Consider the following 24,884-nt stretch of genomic DNA (forward strand, 5'->3'; position numbering starts at 1 on the left):
GTCCCGTATTTGTATTTTCTACTAGGCACTCTATGGTTTGCTTATTGGTGATCTATGTATGGGCTTTGATTGGGCCCATAGCAGCTAAACTCATAAAGTAACGAGAGAAGTTCCTCAATCTCCGGTCTTACCCCCGGACGTCTTTTAAACTACTACTTAAGCAGTTCCGCGACGCATCTGGGGTGTCTTTCCAACTCCTGTGTGAATCGTGCTGTCCGCTGTGACGGAGAGAGAGTAATCGTGTCGTGAAATAAATCTAGTATCATCTCTCTCCGCCAGCATATTTTTAGTTAAATTAACACTAAAAACTAAAATTCATTAGTGTTTCTTCACTTTCAACCAATTATTTTTTGAAGCAGGATGGTTCTTAGTCGTTCGATGCCTCTCGAAACTTCGTCAGTAGTTTTCACGGTTGGTGACATTTTATTTGGTATTCCGTGTTTCCATTGAGACATCTCTCTTAGGGCTCCTTAAATATAAAGTTTTAAACCGCCGGCCATGACCCAGCAGTGGTATAGATTTCGCCCTGAAGCCAAAAAGCACATAATTTCGTCGCCCTTAGCCCCGTCAACCCACATCATGCTTTTAGCCCTATGTGGTGAGTAGCCCATCACGGGCTCTCGCCCCTGAAAAAACAACATCATGGAACTTGACCCGTAAGCCCACTAGTCTTTTTTTCTCTTTAATTGATCTCAACTATATTGCTTTGATTTCTTTTTCTTATGATTTAACATGATTTTATTATTTTATCACCTTCTCATTTTAATCTTTAAAACTTAAGTTATATATATACCTTATAGTTATGTAAATTAAAACAATTCAATGTTCGCTTTATTATGTAATGCTTCCCAAGTGATCACTGACGAATTCAGGTACCTTTAGGTTAGAAACTTAAATTGAGTTAATGTGTTTTACTACTGAGTGAGTGAGTGTGACTGAGCCAACTGACCATACAGAGAACCTACGAAGCCGGCCTGAATTTTAAATTTAACAGGGTTTCTTGAACCTATCAGATCTAGGGAGACTGTCGAACAAACTCAACTCCCTAGAAATAGTCCCTGTAAACCAGTTGGTCTTGCTGAACTATTATTTATAACTTAACAGGAATGCTCTTCAGGCATTTTTGGATACATATACACATACATTTTCCGATTACCTTAAAGAAGCAATTATTGTTCCAGTTCATAAGGATGGGGCGGGGGAGAGACTGCAGCAGTCCATCTAATTTTAGACCAATAGTTCTCCTCCCTACCATATCTACGATTGCTGAAAGATTAGTAAAAGTGAGGAATGATTTTCTTTTGGAGAGATTTAACATTCTAAGCGTGGCATAGTTAGAGTTTTAAGGGGCCAAGAGCACGGATACTATTTTTGATCTTTTTCAATTTCTTTATGGCCCACTTTACTCCAATGAAGTTGCTGCAGTAGTGTTCTGTGACATATTCAAGGCTTTTGACTATGTGAATCACAGAATACTGTTGTGGAAGTTTGACAGATATGGTTTGAGAGGGTCCTCTTTGGGTTGGTTCAGTTCCTATCTATCGGGTCGTATCCAAAGGGGTTTTAAAATGTTCTGTTCTGGGGCCGTTATTGTTTCTGTTTTATCTTTTTCTCCCCATAAAGGGTAGAGTTACTATGTTTGCAGATCAGTCACTATCATTTGGCGTGGAAAATATACTGACTAACTGAAAATATTTCTGGATGCTGACTTCCTTATTATTAAGGAATCGTGCAATGCAAATCGACTTTATTTTAATACGTCAAAAACCTTGTCGAATTCCAGGAATACATAATTTAAGCATGTAGTAGAGTGTCAGCAGGTTGTAATGCCCTTGGAATAATTTCTAAGAACTTTTATATAGTAAAAAATGCTTATTATGCTCTTGTAGAGTCACATCTTTGCTATGGGATTTGTTTCTGGGGATCATGTACCCATTATCTCTTTAATACAGTATTTGTTCTGAAAAAGATTCCTTTGTAGAGTGAAGTGTCGTGAATCTTGTCGGCATCTTTTTATGCAAAATACAATGTAAATCTTTTTTTTGTTTATATATGCTTGAAACAATAACTATGGTCTTCAAAAAGCACAAGCAGGAAATTGTACTTCGTTTGAAACTCATCTTACATACACCGTTCGGTTGCCTATTCCACATTCAGAGCAGGTGACGCTAAAGCTGTTTTATTTACATGAGTAAGAAAATGTTCAATCACCATCCTCTTTCTTCGAATAAAAAAACTTAACTCTTACATTGGACTTACAAAGCATTTAAAAAGGTTACAAAGCATTTAAAAAGACTATAATGTTACCAAAGCATATTAAACTCTAGACGAGTTTTTTAATGATGTCTTGTCCTGAATACTATTGTGTGTGGGATTTGTAAAAAAAATATTGTAACTCTATTTTGCCTTTTGATATCTACTAGTTATAAGTTTTACTGACTTTAAAATTTTCTATTTTTCAAAGATGACTTTTCCTCATATATATTTGACCTTTCCTCATATATTATATTTCATTTCTCTATTCCATAGTCCTGTAAGTGTATGCATAGACAGATGGCAACATTCAATAGCCTTTTTAGTATTGTAATGTACTTCGAGTAGATCGCTTTTTGCAACAACCACCGAATTGACCCTTTCAGTTCATGGAATGTGGAAGAAACGTGAATTCAACTCCATCTATGGCGTATCGTTATTGATATCATAATTGAACTGGTAAAGTCGTCAATATGATGATGAAAAGTACTTATTGCAGACAGTGTAAGTATTGGAAACAAAAGAAAAATACTACTTCGAGTTCAAAGAATGGTTAAACGATCACCAGTAACAGTATTGTGCAAATCATACGAGAGATCTGCTGGTGAAAATAAAGGTGACTGCAATCATCCAAATATTCTAATATTCAGAAAAAAATATATTAAATATAGATATTTTCGAAAAAGTCTTTACTTCAGAAGGATCACTATATTGGTCAGGAATAGATGACTCAACGTAGGTTGAAAAAAAAAATATTATTCAAATGTACACCTCAATCTTTAAACGCGTTTATCTCGAAACAACGCTTTTTAAATCGGTGACAAATATAACTAAAATACTATTACACCGATCGACATAAGAATTCAAAGATTCTTATCTTAATCTTCGAATTCTTATATCCTTACTCAAAGGATTTTGATTGAACAAAAACTCTTATTTCATGCATGGAGATTTCAAGCAACAATGTCCCACTTTTTTTTTCGATCACTTTTATAATTCGATATTTTGAAGTGCCAATATTTTGTTCATATATATACTATTTCATACAACAAACACCAGATTATTAAATATTACCCTCTTTTTAAAATAAAATATTGAAATATCCCGATTTTTCACCCGTAACCCCCTAAGTTAGTATTAGTTCACTATATTTGCAGTTTAAGTAATAAATCTTAGAAAAATTAATGATTTTAGTATTTTATTTCTTGTTAGGTAAATTATTTTATGTAAACTATTACATTTATTGTTCCTTTATATTTCGGTAAACACAATTAAATGTGACACGTTTAATAAAAGCAGTTTTTTTTTTGCTTAATTTAATAGTTTGGAAAAAGAGCTTAACATATATGTTGAAAATAGACAAAAAGTTAAAAGTACCGCTTAATTTACTTAAAATCTCCTATGCTAAGCAGCTACCAGATATCGAGCATCATTTATCAGAATTAACCAGTTGTGATACATCATTAACAGTAATCAAAAATGAGGTTTGGTTAATTTATAACTAATATTTCCAAGATATATCATCACTGAAAAGCCAATAATTTAGCGCTAGAGAATCTGCAGCTTATGCAATACAACTTAATAAAGAAAACGGAGCCTGTCTCAGAGGACAATGTAAAATTCAATTTGTGTGAAATATTTTATGAGTATTGATACCTAAATCTATATGTAGTGCTAGTACTAAAATTAGTACTTAATTATGTATTTGTCAAAATCAGAGCTTAACATGTACAATACATAACAGTCAGTTAACAGTCAAGTATTAAAAGCTAACAATATTCTACACATATCATAAAATATTGCATACTTACATCAACTTGAACTCCTTCTACCCTGTAAGAAGTTGACTGGGGCCTAGTTTTCGGTAAATACCGATAAAATTCCTCGTGATCTTTATACCACTTAACAGAATAAAGAGTGTCATTTCCTAAGTCGAATTCACACTGTAATTGAGCCGTTTCTCCTGGTACTCTGAATTGGGGTACATTTACCCTAACCCATTTAAGACCTGTTTTGGTTGAATTTATAACTGAAATTAAATCAGCATTTAAAAATCTAATCTAGTTGTAACTCTAGTAAACTCACCTTCCAAAATGGCGAAGAATAAAATATTCCAAGAAAGCTTCATTAGAGTTTCTAACTTTTCTCCATAAATATAATTTGTGTATCAGACGGAGAAAATCTATTAATGCCGAGCCAACTTGATAAGCTTTTTATGATGATTCGTGACAAAATACGAAAAATTAATAACCAGTAGTGACTAGGCAGCCTTTTAGTAGATACCTTAAAAAAAAGATAAAATTTTTTTTTAAATAATTTATTTTGTTATTAGGAAAATTTTAAAGATACAATATATTTTATGATTTTATAATCCTAAAAACAAAGGTGTAAGTTTCTATTTTTTAAAAATAAAGTAATAGAACAAAATATTAAATAATTCGTTTTAAAAACTAGTCAATTCTGTTTTGGAAACAAAAAGTTCTTAAAATGTAGATTAATAGTATTTTAAAAAACATAATAATTATAAATATTAATATTGTGACGAAATTTATTCAAATAATATCTTTCAGTGCTACTTAATCAGTCTACTAGCTGTAGACTGATTTATGTATTTCATACATTACCAAAAGATATAATGAGGAGAAAAATAAGCTCAAAATCAAAGTCTCATAAAAGCTTTAAGAGGCTGTTTATTCTCCAAAAATTCCATCGAGTTTGCCAACTATTTATAAAGTGTAAATGCACCATACAACACAATTATGATTTCTTTAGATGTCACGAACTTTATTCCCAGTATACCACCTACTGACTGCATTAAAGTAATGGAATCATTACTACCAAATTCTAGTATACTCTCTTCAGTGTACTAGAATTTGATTGACTCCTTCAGTCTAAGTTTGCCAATTAAAAAGAGTTTTAGACTAACATTTCTTGAATTTAATTGCCAAATGTATAAACAGAAAGTTGGTTTAGTTATGGAATCATGGCTTTCTCCTTTTTTGAGAGAAGTTTTCATCTATAACCTAGGGAATAAAATTATGAACAGAAATTTTGCCAAACAGATAATAGCTTGAAGAAAATATGTGGATTATATTTGTATTATTTAAGGAGGCAATGAAGACCAAGGGTTTTCGCCATTCCACTATCTAAAGAATGATTAAACAGCACTTATACTGTATGATACAAGTAGTCAATAATGGCTTTAGGCTTTCCACTATACATAAACTTTTCTTTAAATTCATGAACAAATATAAATTCTTCTGCCACATTTTATATATAAGTTCAATAAAATCCAATAAATTCAGATCATTAACTTTTTTCGATTTAGTATCTCTTCAATTTGTGAACTTTTTTATAAAATAATCTTACAACAGCCTTCAAAACTATAAACACCTTGAGGAAACACCGGGTAAATACAAAAGAAAACACGGAGCGAGTTCACAAATCTGGGCTGTACTCGTTGAATTGTGATAAGTGCTCGGCTGTGTGTAACTCGGTCAGTCCAAGAGAAGAATTTTCACTAGAATGAAAGAACATTTAAGTCATTATAATAACTACAAGGATACCAATGTTATAAAATCAAAATCAGCGTTTGCAAATCCTCTCTTGTTAACTGCTCACATATTTTCGGCATTGGATGATGTAACTGTTTTGTAGTTGCACTTAGGACTATATATGTAAAAGGGAAAATACTGGATCTTCTAGAAAGGTAGAGATTACAAGGGATAGGAGAAGTCCAGTCTAAATTAATAAATTATGTCAACGATATCTTTAATTGTGAACCTAATCTTATTTTTAATTATCTCTAATAAATTTGGCTTTCTAAAGATCATATTTCATTTATAACGCTTCGCATAATATAATGCATATAGCGCATAACAACCAAATGTTTTGAGACCATATTTTGGCAATAAGTTTAGCGAGGTTCGAATCCAAAAAATCCTGGATTTGAGCCCCGTTCAATTTTTGAAAACTTTTTTATTTTTCGTTTTCTTATACAGAAATATGTAGATAATGCATCGAATTATAATAATATTTGGTGTATAAATATTTATATTTTAGTTAATAACAATATACGATGTAGTAATCATCTCACGTTTACCTGTGGTATAATATCATCAAGTATTCTTTAATGTGTGTTAACCATAGCTGCATATTTAAATCTTTATTTTAAGTCTGATGATGCCATAAGACGAAACGTGTAACCTAACTAATAGACGCTACATTTATGAGACTTTGATTTTGAATTTATTTTCTTTCTTAATACATACTATTAAAGTCTTTTTGACATTAATAGATGCATTTTTTGAACTACCAAAAGGCGCTTAAAGATAGATAAATAAAATATAAGGCTTTCAAGAACTTTTTCTTCACAAATATCTCAAAAAAATACATATCTAAAGAAAGGTTTTTTTTAGGAATTATAAGTCAGATTTTTTGCCACCTGAAAGCTTTGATCTTAATATACAATTGCATATATTGCAAAATCCCTTTAATCCAGTTTTAACGGACGTAATCAAAGTGAGTCATTAAGGTAAAGGGGCCGTAAGTCCCTCCTCGGAATGTTATGTCAACGAGCTGGGAAAATCGACCCTAAAATGCCTTCATTACTCAGGAGTGTAATTACTGTATAGAGGTTTGCATACCAAATAGTTAAGATCTATTCTTAAAATTTTCATTTACACTTTTTTAATTTAGAATTTTATCAAAATATAGTAAAAAGTATGTTAAATTATATGGATAGTTGCATCCACCAATATTTTATTAATTTTGCGGTTTATTTGCCAAAGATACCGTTCAAAAACTCCGCCAGTGGCACTTTCGATGATAAAAGAAACAGAAAAATAGATCATTGGTGGAGGAAACTATAAATAAGATGCTCGCGCTGCTATTGCGAGTGCCAGATACACCTTTCAGTGGCCATTTTTGGAACGAAAAATAAAAGAAATGGCAACACGAGCGACAACATCTGTTTACATGTTGCTCGCTGTCCTGTTGTTTCTGATATTTATTGGCTTATGTCTATTATTTGGGAAACTATTTGAGTTTAAGATATTTTAAGGTGTAAAGTTCTCAAGCTTTATAAAACAGAAAGATTATTAGGATTCTTCGTACAAGGTTCAGAAATAAAAAAACATAAGATGCATAATTATAGTATACTATACTATTGTACTACTATATTCCTTATAACGACTTTTTGTATTAGATTATGGGATTAAGAGTATTATACGTAAAAGTATTACAAATTAGTTTAAAAAAATAGTAGTAGTTTCTTACAAAATTAGGAAATTTTCCTTTAAAATATTTTCCATTATTTATCTTAATTTTATGGATGCCTAACAATTGAAAGGAATTTTGTAACTACAAAATTACTAAGTTTGGCACTTGGCGAGATGCGAATCAGCCACTCTTGCACATTCAGTGCAAACGCCTAACCAACCAAACCACCAAGATTCTGCTTATAATATCTATTAATCTATGGCTAAACTTGCGACCTGGTCGCTGCGACAGAAACGTTGCGACCCGGACGCACTTGTACCTTGCGACCAACGATAGCAACTGATTTTGAAAACGCTTTTACGAGCGTTTTTGGGATGCCGCAATAAAAATGCGTTCCTATTGTTTTCAATGTAGATGGTCATATTAATGACTCCAATGCGGCGTTCCATATTAGAAGAACCATAGCCTGCTTTTATATAAGTTAAGTAACTTAAAGCATATCGTACTGCCAAGGTACAGTACCTGTGGGGAAAATGAAGAACTCAGCGAAAGAGCCCGTGACCTGTTGTGCGCTTTTACTTGTACCACCTGTGCCTAAAACTGGTATATCCAACATCTTGCAAGTTAGTGTGTCTTCGAAATTAAAATCATCTTTTAACCTAACGAACTTATGTAAAATGCAGGCAGCTAAAACTATGACAGTTGCAAAATTGGGATCGAGCTGTATCAAATACTCGCCACTTATTGACTAAAATTCCAAAAGCACACTATATAAATCTTCTCGCCCTGAATAACTAATAATTATGTTGTAGCGCGTAACTCGGGTCAAACCAATTTATTTCCAACCCATGTGAGTCATACCTACTATCCAACCACAAAAAAATTACTAAATCCAGACAAGCAAATTTTGTTTTAAAAGATTCAGAGATTTGGTGGCCGCCAGCTTTTAGACAGTGGAGAAGGTAGTGGGAGAAATTTTAATAAGAGCGCCACTTGATTTAAATATTTTACACCAAACCCTGATATATTATGATGGTAATATAAGCCCCCCCTTAATCAAGAAAATGATGACCTATATTTATGCTTGTACCTAGATCCTAAAAGCTGAAAATAATTTGGGAAAAACTCAAATAACAATCCATAGGTCCACCAGATTGATATAATCATCCGAGAGTTTACATAGTCACTTCCATTTATATAGAAAAAATTAAATTCCACTGAGATATTTAAATTTAGATAATTATTCGAAATGTAATACTGTAGTAATTCTAAATAAATAAAAAATTGATAAAAGAATTAAAAATTACTTGAGGTATGCTTAAGGCGAGGAATTAGTAAGGAAAAAAAAACAAATCCGCACTGAACTACTGTTCAAGGGGAAAATCCAAAACGTGATCACGTGTTGTTTACAAGAACTAACTTACTACTAATGACTACTAATTCACAATACCTCACTGGCCCTAAAATACCTTTTACAAACTCTAGTCAAGTCACATTAATCTAAATAAAACTTTTAAATAGTAAGGTTCGAATTTAAAAGCCTATTAATGGTATGTTGGTGCAATAAAACCTATTAACCAAAAACCAACATTATGACTAAATATGTTACTTGTAGCAAATAACCGATCCCTTACAAGGTGATCCAGGCTCAATGTCAAAATCAATTATGTCGATGCTCGACTCAAATGGAAACCCTCAGGTTAATGTTAATAGACTTGGCAAGAACCCCTTAACGTTTTTGTTTTACATAAAAGAAAACCCGTAAAATTCAAATTAATAAATCAACCCCCAACCCTAAATCAAACCGTTCAATAAGAGAAAAATAAAATAAAATGTGCAAAAACTTGCGTGTCGTCTAATCTCTTGTGTATTTTGGCTAAGGTAGCTTAACTCGACAGCTCTGGAACCAGTCAGCTAAAACCAGGGTAACGACCACATGGGCAAGTTGATTTCAGGCAAGTTCCAATCCAAAATCGCAGAGCCACAGTACAATGCTCAGTCCAGGCTGTGTTGAGGCTCACTTCAGCCGGTTGCCAACAGTGTTGGGATGACCAGAAGAAACCAGAGAATAGGGAGAGACCAGAGAATAGAGGAGAGAATGAGAAAAAGGAGAGGCCTCTAAAATAGAGGACAAAAAAAAATCAGTAAAATAAACACACAATCAATTATATGGCAATTACCAACATATTGCTACATACCTAAGGTGGTGAGCGAGGCCTAGAGTCTCGTTTTGTGGTTAGAAAATTTCAAAATCCCATAAATGGTGTGGGAGCAGCTGACCAAATCCAAAAATATTAGGTCAATCTGAAATCCTCTCGGCTACAACTTCCCACTAGACGTTCATCAAACTAAGCCCCAAAACTTGGGAGGAATATTTTTCCATTCAACCGAATTACCGGCAAGATGAACTTAAATTTTCCTTAAAACCACAAAATGTCGACTGTTCTTTCTGATAACGGGATGGCTACAGGCTGGACAAGGAACTGTCAACCGACCAGACAGTGACAGGTGACCCTGGCAGTGAACTTGTCACTCTCTCTCTTCGACACGATCTGACCCTGCCTCTTGGTGCAAACTACGCGGAACCTCACTCTATCAAAATAGAAATTCCACAATACCACAGCAAAATGATACTGCTCGAATACTAAAACATGGAAAACTAACAAAATTTTCCCAACGGGGCTACGAAATTCCAATTTTCCTCTTGCGTCGCTCTGCCTGATTTATGACGCTCCGTCATCCGCCAAATGGAAACCAAACTTTAATGGGAAACAGCAATGCTGCCAAGACTCCACAACAAGTGTGTCAAGAGTCATTACTGTCAATCACAGTCACTGTCAATCGGCTAGTAGGGTTAGAAACCAGATGTCAAGGCACGTTTATTTACTAAAACTTAACTTGAAGAATTGAAGGGAAATATAGCAAGCAAAACTGGGGAGGCCAATTTCAAATCAATTAGGATACCTTGCCCAACATGATTCCGCTATAGAAGAAAGTATTTGTAAGTTTTCCTACACTAACGGATCACCATCTAAAAGGTCTTATTTACTCCACTCATAGCGCAATCTGTGGCACAACAGCACCCTCTAGAAGTCCCTCCATACCCCAGACATATACCGGCCTCATAGAAACTCTTGACAAATAAATCTAAGGTCAGAAAGTTCCCAACACCAGGTACATAAATAGGGACTAAGGAAACATAATACAACTAACTCCACCGAGGTGTGCTGACAGGATAGGGTAGGTAAATACATTCCTAAAAATAATCAAACCCCAAAAGCCTTAAAAAAAATAAATTGCATTACTATCAAACCCCAAATTCCATTTATAAAACTGTAAATCACACAACCCTTTCAAGCCGATACCAAAACCCATAAACTTTTGCCCGAATTTATATGAAATCCCATGTTGCATGCTTAGGGCAAAATCTGCATGTAACAATGTATGCGTCTTTTGTTACATATGGTCTCATTTTCACATTTTTACTCTTAGCGAAAGCCTCATCGGCCACGAAAGTAAATGGCATTGGTTAATGATAATAAATTAAAGTTAAGGAGCGGTCTTTTATTTGGAATGTTTAGCGAACCAGAAAATAACTTCTTATGTTGTTATGTTTATGAGCATACCTATGGCTGGTCTGCTATATGCTCCAACAACGACAGTAATGAAACAGTAATTTGCGTCAGGTACACAAAGTGAAACAATAGATAAGTAATTTTTGTACCTATAAAATTGTGATCCCGAATAATCACGTTTAACTAATCTCACATGTTTTCCGTCAATGGTCCGAGACAGCTTTGGCCTAGGCGTAGTTTCAGCGGCAAAAAATCTGTAAATAAAATGTGTAAAAACTCTAATAAACAATTCTGAGTCATTACAAAATCATATGAAATTTGGTGGTGGCAGCAATATGACGAAATCCCTTAGAATCGTTGATCGAAGTTAACATATACTTGTATATATTGGCGAAAGTTGTGAGTTCAAAAAAGATGGAAGTCTGTACGAGATGCATTTATCAGGGAAGTCCGTCTGCAAAAACAGCCCAGTGTAAGCAAACGAAGAAACGCTAGATATATATTAATATAAAATATATTTCAATCAATTGCAATTTTTACTGGATACCTTAGAGGAACGGTCGTAAGTATTTAATTTTAATTGAGATTGAAAAATACTTATTGGGAATGCAAAATAAGTAACATGACCTCAGTCAGCGACTCAACCAACTATATTTTAGTTGAGGCAAGAGTGGCTGAACTCTCGTTTAAATATCCATTAATTTCATCAATTGATATTTTTTTAAATAATTATGTTAATTTCATTATTACGAACAAGTAAAAAGGTAAACACAAAAGTCATAAAAGCAAAACAATATGTTAAAATATTAAAGTAAAAAATGGGGCACCTCTAAGTTCCATGTTATCGCCTTGTAATTATAGTTCAGATCTGCTCGATAGTGGAAATTTTAGCGCTATAGCGCTTTTATTTTGCAATCCCAATATAAATAATTTTTGGGAGTTTTAGACCCTGATGCCTATTTAATGTTATTTTCCAGAACCCCTACAAACTTCAATACTGTAGAGAGGCAAATAGCGGTGATGAAACTAATAAGGAAGATCTTGAATCTACAGACGTCATGTCCGTTACATGTGATGTAGCTGGTTCAACATCATCTAGTCAGAATCTGCAACCAATTCGACGATGTTTTATAAAAAGGGCAATTTTTCAAAATTTTTCAAAACAATTTTCAGTATGAAGTTATTCAGCACATCAAGTCACAAAAATGTAATTAGGAAAATGAGGCAAATGATGATAAGTTATTTCTGTTATCCCTTTTACCCCTGTTCATGAAGTTGGATGATCGTACTAAAATATGGGCTCGCATGAAATTCATAGAAACGATGCAGCAAGAGATCACTTTTGGCACATCTTGGTCATCAATATCTAATACAATTCATATTCCTGCACATCATCCACCAAGCAATAATACTGCACATTTCCAATTAAATAGTAATAATCCTACCTACACACAAATGACTAATGATATCGCTATATATCCGTCATTCCACAATACTATTTCAAACTATAATAATCCATTGTCTAATAAAATGGGACATCTCCCAATGTCTAGCAATACTTCGGTGTCATATCCACAACAAAATATATAATAAACTAACCCAACCATTGTCCGAGTAGAACAACTTCTGCAGTGGAACCACCAGAAGAATCTTAATAATCTTAATAATGTTTAATTTGTTTAGTAATGTGTTATTTATTTCTTCTTATTTATTATTTTCTTCTTCTAACTGCTTAGTTGAAAGTTATTAGTGTTCTTAAAAGTTGCTTTACATCGTCATTTGCCATTTTACCATATAACTATACAAAATTAATAATATTGTAAGTATTTTAGTGTATGGTCTGCTTTATTATACAATGATTCTAAAGAGACCTTATTAGATAAAAATCTAATAAGGTCTCGCAAAGGAATGTTTTTATTTTTTTACATCTATGAGAACACTATTTATTGTAAGTACAGGATATTTTTGAATCTAAAAGCTTGTAATAGTAAGTAAATAGGTACGTACGGCTACAATCTTCCTTTGTGCCATTTTTCACTAATTTGTTTTTACTTGGTATCAGTTAAAAAACTAAATTTATAGAGAGCACTTTGTGTCGATGTTTTATTACTATAGGAAACCATACCCAAAAATGTATTCATTTAATTATATATGATAATAAAAGGATAAGGTTATCAATAGACTCCATTAGACTCCATAAGATAGAAAGCAAAAACAAAGGTGGCACGGGAAGTTTAACAAAAGCGGCGGTTGTTGGAATCACGCGACCTCCGGTAATCTGTCTAAGGCTACGGCCAAGCTTGCGACGTGGTCGCTGCGACAAAAACGTTGCGATCCAGACGCTGTATTGAAAAATTTTTACACGTGGCCGCACTTATAAACTGGCGACAGCGTTTTTTTTACTCCATTTCTAGTTCAAAGATGGAAATATTTGAAGAAAAAGGGACGAAAAGGAAAATACGGTATTTATTCAGTTAATACACAAAGACTCACATGTGGTTAGTTTCACATATGGTTTAGTATTCTCAGAAACCATGAAAAAAGGTTGTTTTGTACTTCAGAATTAATGTATCTTCATTTGACGAAATTTGTTCTTACGTGAAAGAAGGTATACAGAGGCAAAAAATAAGATTCAATAATGCTATTTCATTTGCAGAAAGACTTGCACTTACGGAAAAATAGAGCTATAGTATCTGCTAACAGTTAAAGGAAGACTTACAAGGGAAAATATATCAGCTTCGACGTGAAAACTAGTTACTTAAGATAGAGGTTGCCAAATTAAAGGCAAAACTACAGAAAATAGAAAAAGAAACAAACTAATACTGCACGGACTAGAAGAAGGAGAAAAAGAGGATCCACAGGGTGACATAATAGCTTGTCTAGATTTATTTAATAGTAAACTAGGCTTAAATTGTCGGTTTGATGATTTTTGAAACGTGTACCGACTGGGTAAACCATTTAGTGGCCAAACAAGACCTGTGTCGGTTGAAACTAACAATTATTTTTTACGCCAAGATATTTTAAAACACGCTAAAAAGCTGAAAGGAACAAAGATATTCATTGCTCCCGAGTACACCAAAGAAAGGAAATTTACTTGTAAATACCTTAAAAACCCTCCAAAATAAACAAGAAGCCCAAATAAAGAAAAGGCTAATTGTGGGGAGCAATATTAAGGGAAGCAATATTCTGCAGAAGAATAAAAACTCTAAGAAACTACTGCCACTCAACCCCTAATAATTGGTAGAAAATTTCACCATTATAGTTCAAACCAGCAACGAAAACAGTAAACAAAATAAGAAAAAAGTAACTCGCTAGCAATTAAGAGTAACTAACAGTTAACTGTTATATAAAATAAATTAAAAAATAAAAAATCGCTTATATATTTTTAATAATTATATCATTTTGATCATTTTAAAATAGGACATAATTTAGTATAGTTTAGATATCATCTTCAGGACGCTAAAATACAATATTAATGATTAAGACAACAGAAAAAAAATGTTTGTAGAGTTAGCACTTAATTATGAAATTTTTTTCCTGTATGGGTCTTATACAGGAAAAAATGTATACAGCAACGTTTAAAGTTTATGTAGAGCAATGGATTGAACAGACAGATGCGGCTATATCTTATGTTCTTATTATTTTTGTGATAATAGAGCAATAACTTTTGTTAAACATTTGTTAATTCCTCTATTATACTGTGAGTATTTTAATTTAAATTAATTGTCTTTTTTTATTATAGATGTTGTACAAGATATTGTTGTCCTTATTTTTAACATTATTTTAGAACCGGCAATAAGAATAATGAAATATGGACCGATACCAATAAATTATGAGTGATGTATTGAAAAATCAGTGATGGAATATTTTCTCGGACTTGACAAGAAAAACCTAATATTGACTTTTAAACCCGAATTGAACTATATATATTCCTAATAAAAAAGTACCAACAAGAAGCTTGTAAATAGAGCAGCTTTGGTGCTAATTGTTTATTTCTTCCTTCTACTTGTACGTAAAGTAGAATAAGTATTATTATTATTATTATTATTATTATTATTATTATTATTATTATTATTATTATTATTATTATTATTATTATTATTATTATTATTATTATTATTAATACAACAGAATTAATACTCTTAATAGCATGATCTATTGAAGGACTGGCATATTTATGGAAACTTCATTACGTAATATAAATTTTTTTTTCGCGTAACTTAAACAAAACCATTAAATAGGAAGAAGTGGACTGACTATATTAAAATAAGACTTACTGATCTGCTGTTCTTGCACTTTTTATCTGCTTTCCTAACACTCTAGAAAAGAGATTTAAGGGCAAGGATAGAAAATAGGATAATCAGGGAGCGTAGCAATCACGAGCAGTATTTACATAAATTGAATTAATTTATAAAACCTTTAATTTGCCTGGTGTTATTCGAGCGACCGTCAAAAAAAACTTCACCAAAAGGAATTTTTATTCGAATAGTGTTTCCGACAAGGCTTTATTCGGTACTAGCCGTACAATCTTGAGTAATTTAAGCAGAAATAATTTTGGGCATGTTGTGCGTATTGTGCTACCAATCAGCAAATTTATTATACTCACATAACTTAAAATTCCTTTTAAAATGCCAACCACCTAATCAAAAACTGGTATGATAACAATCTTAAAGACCAATGGTGATATGGTACAGCTCTACAAAATTAGCAAAAAATGCTGAGATAAAAATAAAAGTGCAGAAATATCCATTTACTTTATCATCTCAGTATGTTCTCATGTACTGGAACGCTAAACATTTTCAAGTTTTCGAACCTATAGCCCACATCTTTTAAAAAAAAGTCTAAAGCATTAACGAGTAAGGTCTAATCCGAAAATCAACTGATGAATTGGTCAAAAATTTTGTTACTTGGAGCTGGTTAAGAATGATGTTTGCTTATGATTAAAGGAGTTATTTCTTGCTCAAGGGCTTAGGCAATAATGCATTTTGATTTGATTAGGGAAGGAGGAGGGTTGCGAACTATATATTTAAAATATATCAAAGTCGGATTCTATTTATTCAACATTATGTGTACATTCCCCGAACACATAGTGTATTTACATACGTTTATAAATTTGAAACGGCACTCCGTGGCGTGCGTATTCAGTAAATCTATTTAATATGCTCTTCACTAAATCTTTTTTATTTTCTTTAGCTATATCTTTGTGTACACTCAATAAGTATACAGGGTGTCCCAAAATTAGTGGACGAAACGCGAACCCTGTATTCTTTGGTCAAAAATAACCTCACTTTTTCCTATAAACATATATCGGCAAACGCCCCCCAAGAGAGCTACGCCCCTATTAAAGGGGGCACCTGAAGATGGTTTTTTCCACTTATTTTCGAAACGGGTAAATATAAAAATTTTAAATGTTGGTATTCTCCCAATTTTGATATGCTGAATTTAGTTGTCATTTCACAATTTTTAATATTTAGTCAGGTGGGTATCATTTAGGGGGTAAGCCTAAAAAAATACTTAAAAAAAATTGTTTGCAAAGTTTTTGCTTTTTTTTCTTTAAATTTTAAAAACTTAAAGCTTTTTACGTAAAAAAGTACCTCTTGATCAATAACGCTAGGAAATACCATTTTCGAGAAAAACGCATTTAAAAATAACGCTGCATAGTATTATTAATAACAATTTTTATTAAAACTCAATAGCACGCTTCAAAAATAAATTGACAAATAAAATTGCAAACAGATAAAAATACTAATTTATTTGAGGCAAATGTTCAAACAAGTTTCCGTTTTCCTAAATGCATAACCTGGATCTTTTTTGAATGTTTTGGGTCGATCTAAGAATTTCAAATCGGTTTTCTCTTATTTGGCCTGCAGCTGCGAGAATTCGCCTCTGAAGCTTTATTGGAGTATCAATTTCGGTGGCATAAATAATATTGCACATATTACCTCAAAGATAATAATCCAGAGGATTAAGGTCGGGCGATTGTGCAGGCCAGTTTATTGGACCACCTCGGCCTATCCATCTGCCTGTAAAATTATTATCCAGCCAGTTTCTCACCTGTCGGCTGTAGTGAGCTGGTGCCCCATCGTGCTGAAAAATCATTACCAGCCGAGTTTCTATGGGAACATCGTTCAGTAAATCTCTGAGATTGTTTTGAAGAAAATTTAAATAATGACGACCAGTTAACCTGTGTGGCAAAATAATTGGGCCTATCAATTTATCTCCTATCAAACCCGCCCATACGTTAAAGGAAAATCTATGCTGAAAGTTAGTTCGTCGAACTACTCTCGGATTCTCGATGCTCCAAAAATGAGTATTACGGCTGTTAAAGCCCTTACTCCTAGAAAAAGTTGCCTCATCTAGCCACAAAATTTTTTGACGAAGATTTGGGTGATTTAAAATCCAATGACAAAAGTCTACTCGAGCTGGAAAATCTTCTTCTTCTAACTCCTAAACCCTTTTATAATGGAAAGGATGGTATCCTAATATCTTAGTCATTCTTCCAATCTGAAATTATTTTTAAATATTTTAAATTGCATAGAAAATAAGCCTAAACCTTAGTAAGCCACTAAACATTGCAGTTGGTCGTCAAAAGGATTTGTTTTGGGGTGTTTGATGTTTGTGATAAGACTTATTCAAGTAAATAAAGTAAATAATAATAATAATAGTAATTAGAGTATTTTGAAATATTTAATGCGATCCGACGATAATAAATAATAACAACACTATTTATACCAATCTCAATTTTCAGTTATAAGTACTTTAAATTTAATTTTTTGGATAACAAATTAGGTACTTAATTATTTATTTATCATATTTAATTTTACTTACATTTGACTTTGGGATATTGGTAATCTCTTCTAGGGTTCTCAATGATATTTGAGGGTTTTCTTCAATTAAATTCAGTACTTCCCCATAACCATCATTTTCAATTGGTCTTCCTTGCCCTCGAGCACGTTCGAAGGATTCATATTCAAGTAAAATTCTATGAATTCTAACAAAAACTTTCCAATGTGGAAGCCTTCTTGCAGGAAACCTTCGCCGATACTGTCGTGCAGCGGCATGTGCGTTTCCATTGCAAAACCCATACATAAAATGAATATCTACTTTTTCACGGGTCGAAAAGTTTTCCATAGTTAAAAAGATATTAACAATTTGAATACAAAATGACAACTAATCAATTATAATAAATGTTAATGTCATGGTACTTTTTTACGTAAAAAGCTTCAAATTTTTAAAATTTAAAAAAAAAAAATACAAAAACTCACCCTCTAAATGATACGCACCTGACTAAATAATGAAAATTATGAAATGACAACTAAATTCAGCATATCAAAATTGAGAGAATACCAAAATTTAAAATTTTTATATTTACCCGTTTCGAAAATAAGTGGAAAAAACCATCTTCAGGTGCCCCCTTTAAAAGGGGCGTAGCTCCCTTAAGGGGCGTTTGCCAATATATGTTTATAGGAAAAAGTGAGGTTATTTTTGACCAAAGAATACAGGGTTTGCATTTCGTCCACTAATTTTGTGACACCCTGTATATTAAGTAAATCAATAAAGCATATATACGATTAAAATTATCTTATAGTTTTTTGACCCTGTTGTTTAATGATCCTCCATCCTTGGTCAACTCTTCTCAATGTCCTTTCGATCGAACTTGCGATACAAAGAAATCCGATAGCAATATGAACAGCTAAGCTCATTACTGGAAAAAAACTGTTACTTCTAGGACAATATCGCCCAAATCTAACTTCTGAAAATATTTAGTTTTTCAATTTTTGTTTTTTCGATAATGATACCACAATTCAGTCTCTCCTAAAAAGCTTTCAAGACCGTCGAACTTCATGAAGTTTTTAGAAAGATCGATAAAGTTTGAATCATGTTAGCTGGCGTAAGTGCAATTAAGAATATGCTGACAAGTTTTCTTCAGAAAACCCTTTTAGTGGAGCTATGAATAAATCTATATAAGGGATCAGAAGCAACCTTTTCCAAAATTGGACGTCATTAGATGCAGGATGATTCCAGCGATGTTTTTGACTATTATGGTTCTTCGCAGTACCAATCTTTACTTTTCTGTAATGAAGATGGAATCAGTCAAAAGTTCTTCAATTTCAATATCTAAATTTTTTCGATGATCTTTTAATTTTAATGATTGTTTGATTTGAAATTTGTTTTGTGCAACCAAGAAGGTACCTCTTTGATTGTAAAATATTGACAACCGGCTCAAGATAAAAGGAATATTTTGATATTAGAGACAATAAAGGATGATTGATTTACTGCTGAATGCAGCTGGAAGGTAGTCGTTTTTGTTGAGCTGTTCGCTTTTGTGGATAGTACTTTTAATCCATCGACAATGCTGACTAAATCGTCTTTAAAAATTGCAATTCTCTAGTACTTTTCTAATGACTTTTGCCTTTTTTAATTAACTCAATTACCTGTTAAATTTGTTTTTCTATTAAAATAATCTTCTGTTTAACAAGACATTATATTTTTCTTATTAGATGTTAAAGCATGCAAGCCTCCAACGGATCTTCTTCTATTTGATTGAGGAATTTTATTTTTTCTTGTTTCATTTCCACGTGTGCGCACTATTATACTACTGGTAGTAGCTTCACTAGCTTCTCTATGAGGTAGGAGTTTTGTAGTACTGCTGGAGGATATAACTAAAACCTTTTTCAACAATAGATTTTGTAAGAAAAGATTGTCTACTCCATTGAGAACTATGTCAGGGGGTGCAGGTCCTCCTCCAGTTAAATAAATCTCCTTCTTGTGTTCTTCAATTTTTTTCCTAATATCCTTTTTTTTATTGTCGTACAACCTTTTGAGTTGATCGTGACTTCTAGATGCCAAAATAGGCGTTGAATTGTTAAACTCAGATTCATTTTTTTCCATATTTCAGCTTTCTCTTCAATGCTAGTTCTAAGCGGGTGAAAAGTAGGGGATCCTTATCACCTTTTTTTTGCCATTATAAACAAAAAAATTGCCAAAACCACTCAATTTTTACTACAACTTAAGTTACAGTTATAAACATAAGTTTTAAATTATTAAAAAATTATTAACTTTAAGTTAAAAATTAACTTTTTGTTTATAATATTTATTTTTATTTTCTTTTTGTAACCTCAAAATCCCATAAATCTATCTGATGTGCTTTTGTAGCTTTTTGTAAGCTAACAGTGTTGCCATATCATAAATCCAGATTAGATAATTCCCATACGATGTATTATAAGCAAAGAAGATTCATGTAATCTCAATTTGCTAAGTACGTTTATATTTTAAGATGATGCGTACGGGCCTTAGTGTAGTTTTAATCTGGTTTCTTGCTGGCAGTGATATATACTTTTGAAATTATGTTCCTTGGAAAATTAGAAAGAAAATGTTACAAGATTTGTATGGTAATATTTAATTTAAGTTAACCGCCGATGGTCTTTTGTGAAGTAAATTAATGTCTTAAGTTTATGAAAGCGGATGCTTTCAAGGCCGGCGGTTATGTTTCGTCTGCAATTGTAAACAATATTTATTATGATGATGGGGCTACTTGATTTTCAGCAACTGGTATGCCTCTTGGAATATCCGTGACTCAAAATTTCTTCCTTGGACTGAATATATCTCTCTGGGAACATCTAATCGACATATCTAGTTCTGGAACAGCACTTCAGCTATTGCCGTTGCTTCTGAGTTTTGAATCGGATAAACTTTAGGCTGTGGCGTTACCTTTACAGTGTTACTACTTTGCCAAGAGTTTGCAGACGGTAGCTCAGAATTATTGGAGGCTTGGGATTGTTCGAAGGTTCACTTATGACTGGCTATTAAAGAATATAATCTTGATTATAACTATTAAATAAGAGGGCGCCACTTAGTTTTTTTTTATAAATGAAAGAAAACTAAGAAAAACACTTGGTATATAGGTTTCAATTAACAATTAAATGACCCTGGATAAAGTAGATTTAAAGAGGCAAAAAAAAATATCTTAACAATACAACCAAATTATATTTACATCAAAGATATGTACACACCCCATGTTCTAATCTGCTAAATGTTAATGATTCATTATGAATTAAAATATGAATAATGTTGATATGATTAAATAAAATAAGTTTGTCAAAAGTAACATTTAAATTATGATTAAGCTACTAGGTAGATTTCAGCACTTGAAAAATAAATTGCAATTATTAAAGTTTTTAGTAAATATTTGTATTACACAGGGGAAAGTTCATGAACCTTTTTGCCTAAGGCATATCAGCCTTAACCGAGTTATATCTACTTAACTACCAAAAAAGGTACTGAAAAATACTAAACAAAAAAATAAATAAAATTATAGATAAGAAATTGACATATTAAATTATGATGTTGATTAAATATTTGTAGCAATAAATTGATTTTAAAGATATATTAATAAAAATGTAAATAAGTGAGACAAATCTATGTATAGAAATATTGAAATAAATGGAATAGACTGGCCTGTATATTCCTCCAAGAAATGAACGGCTGGCCTTCAAAATCGAGGCTGTGAATGTATGCCATTTGTAGCTTAGCTATCTGGACTGGGAATCTCTAATACTAGCTCTAACTCTGGCTTCAGCTCCACAGCTTACAGCAATTTTTCGGGGAAATCAAAATCCTGCAGCCATCAACAATTGAAGAAGAATAAAGAGGAAAACGGAAAAGTAAAACCCTAAAACAACGGTTGCCATTGTATTCACTGTCGATAAAAATGAATGGCGTTCAAAATGTGACACACTTACCTTGCTAAGTTTCATTACCTATCCATCAAAATCTCGGGCATCCTGCACCAGAATTATGAAATAAACAGTTCCCTAAAGGAACAAGATTAAGGACTATAAATTATAAACCATATTGGCCACTTCCTGCTTCACAAATTTCGGAAATAAAAAACTGGCCTTTTACGTGCGCTTCTACCTGCGACACGGGAACAAGTCCTCGAAAAATGGATGCAGTACCGACTAAATAAGTTACGACCCCACCTCTCGCCTGAGCTGTCAATGTCAATCCAATCAGAGAAAACATCAATCAAGACCAACCAGAAGGGTGACGGACCATCAACAGAAAGCATGAATAATAAAACCAGGAGAGTGATGCGTTACAGTAGTAATGTGTCATTGACAGTGTGAATTTAAAGAAATATCGATAAAAGAAGTTGACTGAAATTATTAATATAATTATTGAAATTAATGAAATATCAATGGAGCGTTAGTGAAAATAAGAGTAGAAAAATAAAACGCTACAAGGCCACTTACAAAAGTAATCCATGGCAACGAGACCATATCAATTTCCGGAGCTATTAGTAGGAAAATGTACTGCTACGTGTATGGCAAGTCGTTCACAGGGTGCACCAACCAGATACTGCATAATTTTTCCTCTGATCCGGGTTCTTGGATCCTTGCTTGACGAACATTGCTTACACTGTTGGCACCAGCATTCACCATCTTCATAACTGTTCAGCCAGTAAAACTGTTCTCTCACTTTTACCAAAGTCTTACTAACTCCAAAATATCCTCCGCCAACATTTCCATACACAACAGACAGCTTCAAGAACTTCTGGAATTCGTTTTTGAGGAAGGACTATCAGATATACCTTTTCTTTTCTATCAACGCTTTCTCAGACTCTTTTTATTCTTATATAACCACCGAATTCGATTGAGACTAATAAGCTTTTAGTTCTAGAGATTTGTCAGAAATATCTTTCCATTCTGGTTTTGAAATTTCTTAAGGATCCAGTTTGTAAATAAGACCAAATACTGATCATGATATTGGCCTTTTATATGTTCTATTGTAGAGTGATACTCTTGTCATAAATGAAGTCACCTTGCTATTTGTCCTTCAGGGTTTTGAACTTGAACATCCATTTCAGAGAAACAAGGTCAGTCCTAAGAATGAATCGTTGACCATACAAATATTTATGGAAAAGTTCAATAGCTTTTACTGCTGCCAATAACTCTCGTCAAGTAACATAATAGTTTTTTTCTCGTTTTGATAGCGTTTTACTAAAATAAGCTATCACTTGCACGCCATCAACATATTTTTGTGGTAGGATGGCTCTAATTACAAAATTTCTTCAATTTGTATCTAAAATAAAACTTGGTCCTGGAATCGGATACGTTAAAATTGGAGATGTACATATTGCTTCTTTTAGGCCTTGAAATGCTTCTACATGGTCTGCTGACCAACTAAATACCAATCCATTTTGTCCTGCATGAGCTTATGTAGAGGTTTTGCAAGGTTTTGCAAGCGAAATTTATTACAAATCTTCGGTGGTAGAAAGCTTCTTAACTGCTATTCGGCAGTGAGTCGTGGCCAATTTTTGATTTCTTCTACTTTATCTGGATCAGTCTTGACACGTTTTCCTGATTATACATGGCCAATGTATCGAACTTATTTTTGAAATAAGTAACATTTTTTAGGACTTAGTTTCAGGTTGGTCTCTCGAAGCTTAGCAAATACATTTTGAATATTCTTTAAAAGATCTTCAAATTTTTTTCCAGTATGATAATGTCATCCCGATAAATGAAACATGACTCCCAAGTCATTCCACGTAAAGAGTTTCCATAAATCGTTAAAAATTTTCTGATTCCTTGGATCTCTCAAAGGCCTGAGACATTGACGTTTAAGGTGCCCCAATAATCCTCTCCTCATTACAATTCCAATTGGAATGGTATTTTAGGTTTTCTAGCTAAAAATGACTCAATCTTCTTTAGGCGGTCTTCGAGATCACTTTCCGAAGTTCTGATTTGTCTTATCCGTGTCTGTCTTCTAGTTGCTTGAAAAGAGTTTTGAATTTTCAGTCCAAGGTCCAAAGCTACTTCAAAGTTAGTCATTGTTGCTAATCCATCTCCAGATCTTCTCTAAGTTGTAAATCTCGTTTTTCTTGTTTTCTGTCTCAATCTTTTGGTCATCTCCAGGTCATGATCTTAAGGAGATTTTTATTTTCTTTCTTCAAGTCAGATTTAATTGTCTTTAGTCTTCTAGTTTCTGGTCTTGTTCTTTTTGTTTACGGTCTCGTTCCTCTCGTTTTCATTTTCATGTAAGTTCTTCTAGTTGTAAACAGAATCTCAATTGTAAAGACTTACTTTGAAGTTTATAAATTTTGAAAAAGATGGAAAAAAATCAATAAATATCTACATGTGATACTCAACTTTGTGATTTTTAAATAAAACATCTGTCGTAAAAAGTACTGTTAGGGCACCTTTGTTGTATTTCTATTTTCACATTATTTCCCATGCTGAATTGCATCTGTGTAATGCGTTGGCAATTTTCATCAAAATCGATCCCTCCACTGGCTACACCCTTGTGCTTTCGTAAGACTTAAGAAATTTAATAATACAACTCCCAAAACCTTTTCTTTCAAAAGAGTGTTGGTTATTATTTTGACAGGAACTTAGACTAAAACAACTATGGTTGAAGTTTACTATTAAGTCGATGTCGGAAACCATTTTTGAAAGAAATAAACTTAAGGCCTAAAAATAAGGCCTAGTGTGGACCAAACTAACATAGTCAAGTTTTAAATCAATTTTTAACGATGATGATTTTGTTGAAGTGGGTTAAAGGGTTTAGGGAATACGTGAAGGATTATAAAGACGAACTTTATGAAGATTATTTTAATAATCACTAAACTTTAATATAAATGCATTAATTGTCTACCATAAAAAAACAGAATAATATTTTAAATTCTGTATCGCCCAATATTTACTAAACTTGTTTAGCAAAAATAAATTTATGAAATTTTTATTTTTAAAATAAAAAAAAATGTTTTTAAGGACTAATGGCAAACAAAAATAAAATATAGGGTACACTTTCAAAAAGAAGTCTTGCATTCTTTCA

The 24,884-nt window shown here is 32.8% G+C and overlaps 1 protein-coding gene across 6 annotated transcripts in view; it reads right to left on the reverse strand.

Moving 5' to 3' along the window:
* The window catches only part of LOC126734533 (cell adhesion molecule 1-like), a 415,458-nt gene that overhangs the window by 52,162 nt on the left and 338,412 nt on the right, over positions 1-24,884 (reverse strand). For 4 of the 6 annotated variants that reach the window (XM_050438214.1, XM_050438208.1, XM_050438210.1 and 1 more), the window contains exons 2-3: positions 4,339-4,536; positions 4,065-4,282 (exon numbers count right to left, since the gene is read on the reverse strand). In XM_050438214.1, coding sequence (XP_050294171.1) covers positions 4,065-4,282; positions 4,339-4,381 — 261 coding nt within the window. In that variant the 5' untranslated portion in view covers positions 4,382-4,536. Of the gene's footprint in view, positions 1-4,064; positions 4,283-4,338; positions 4,537-11,197; positions 11,303-24,884 lie in introns of all 6 variants that reach the window. The other 2 variants (XM_050438209.1, XM_050438211.1) reach the window with 1 other exon arrangement.

Source organism: Anthonomus grandis, chromosome 3 (genome assembly GCF_022605725.1).
Source record: "Anthonomus grandis grandis chromosome 3, icAntGran1.3, whole genome shotgun sequence".
Lineage (NCBI taxonomy): Eukaryota > Metazoa > Arthropoda > Insecta > Coleoptera > Curculionidae > Anthonomus > Anthonomus grandis.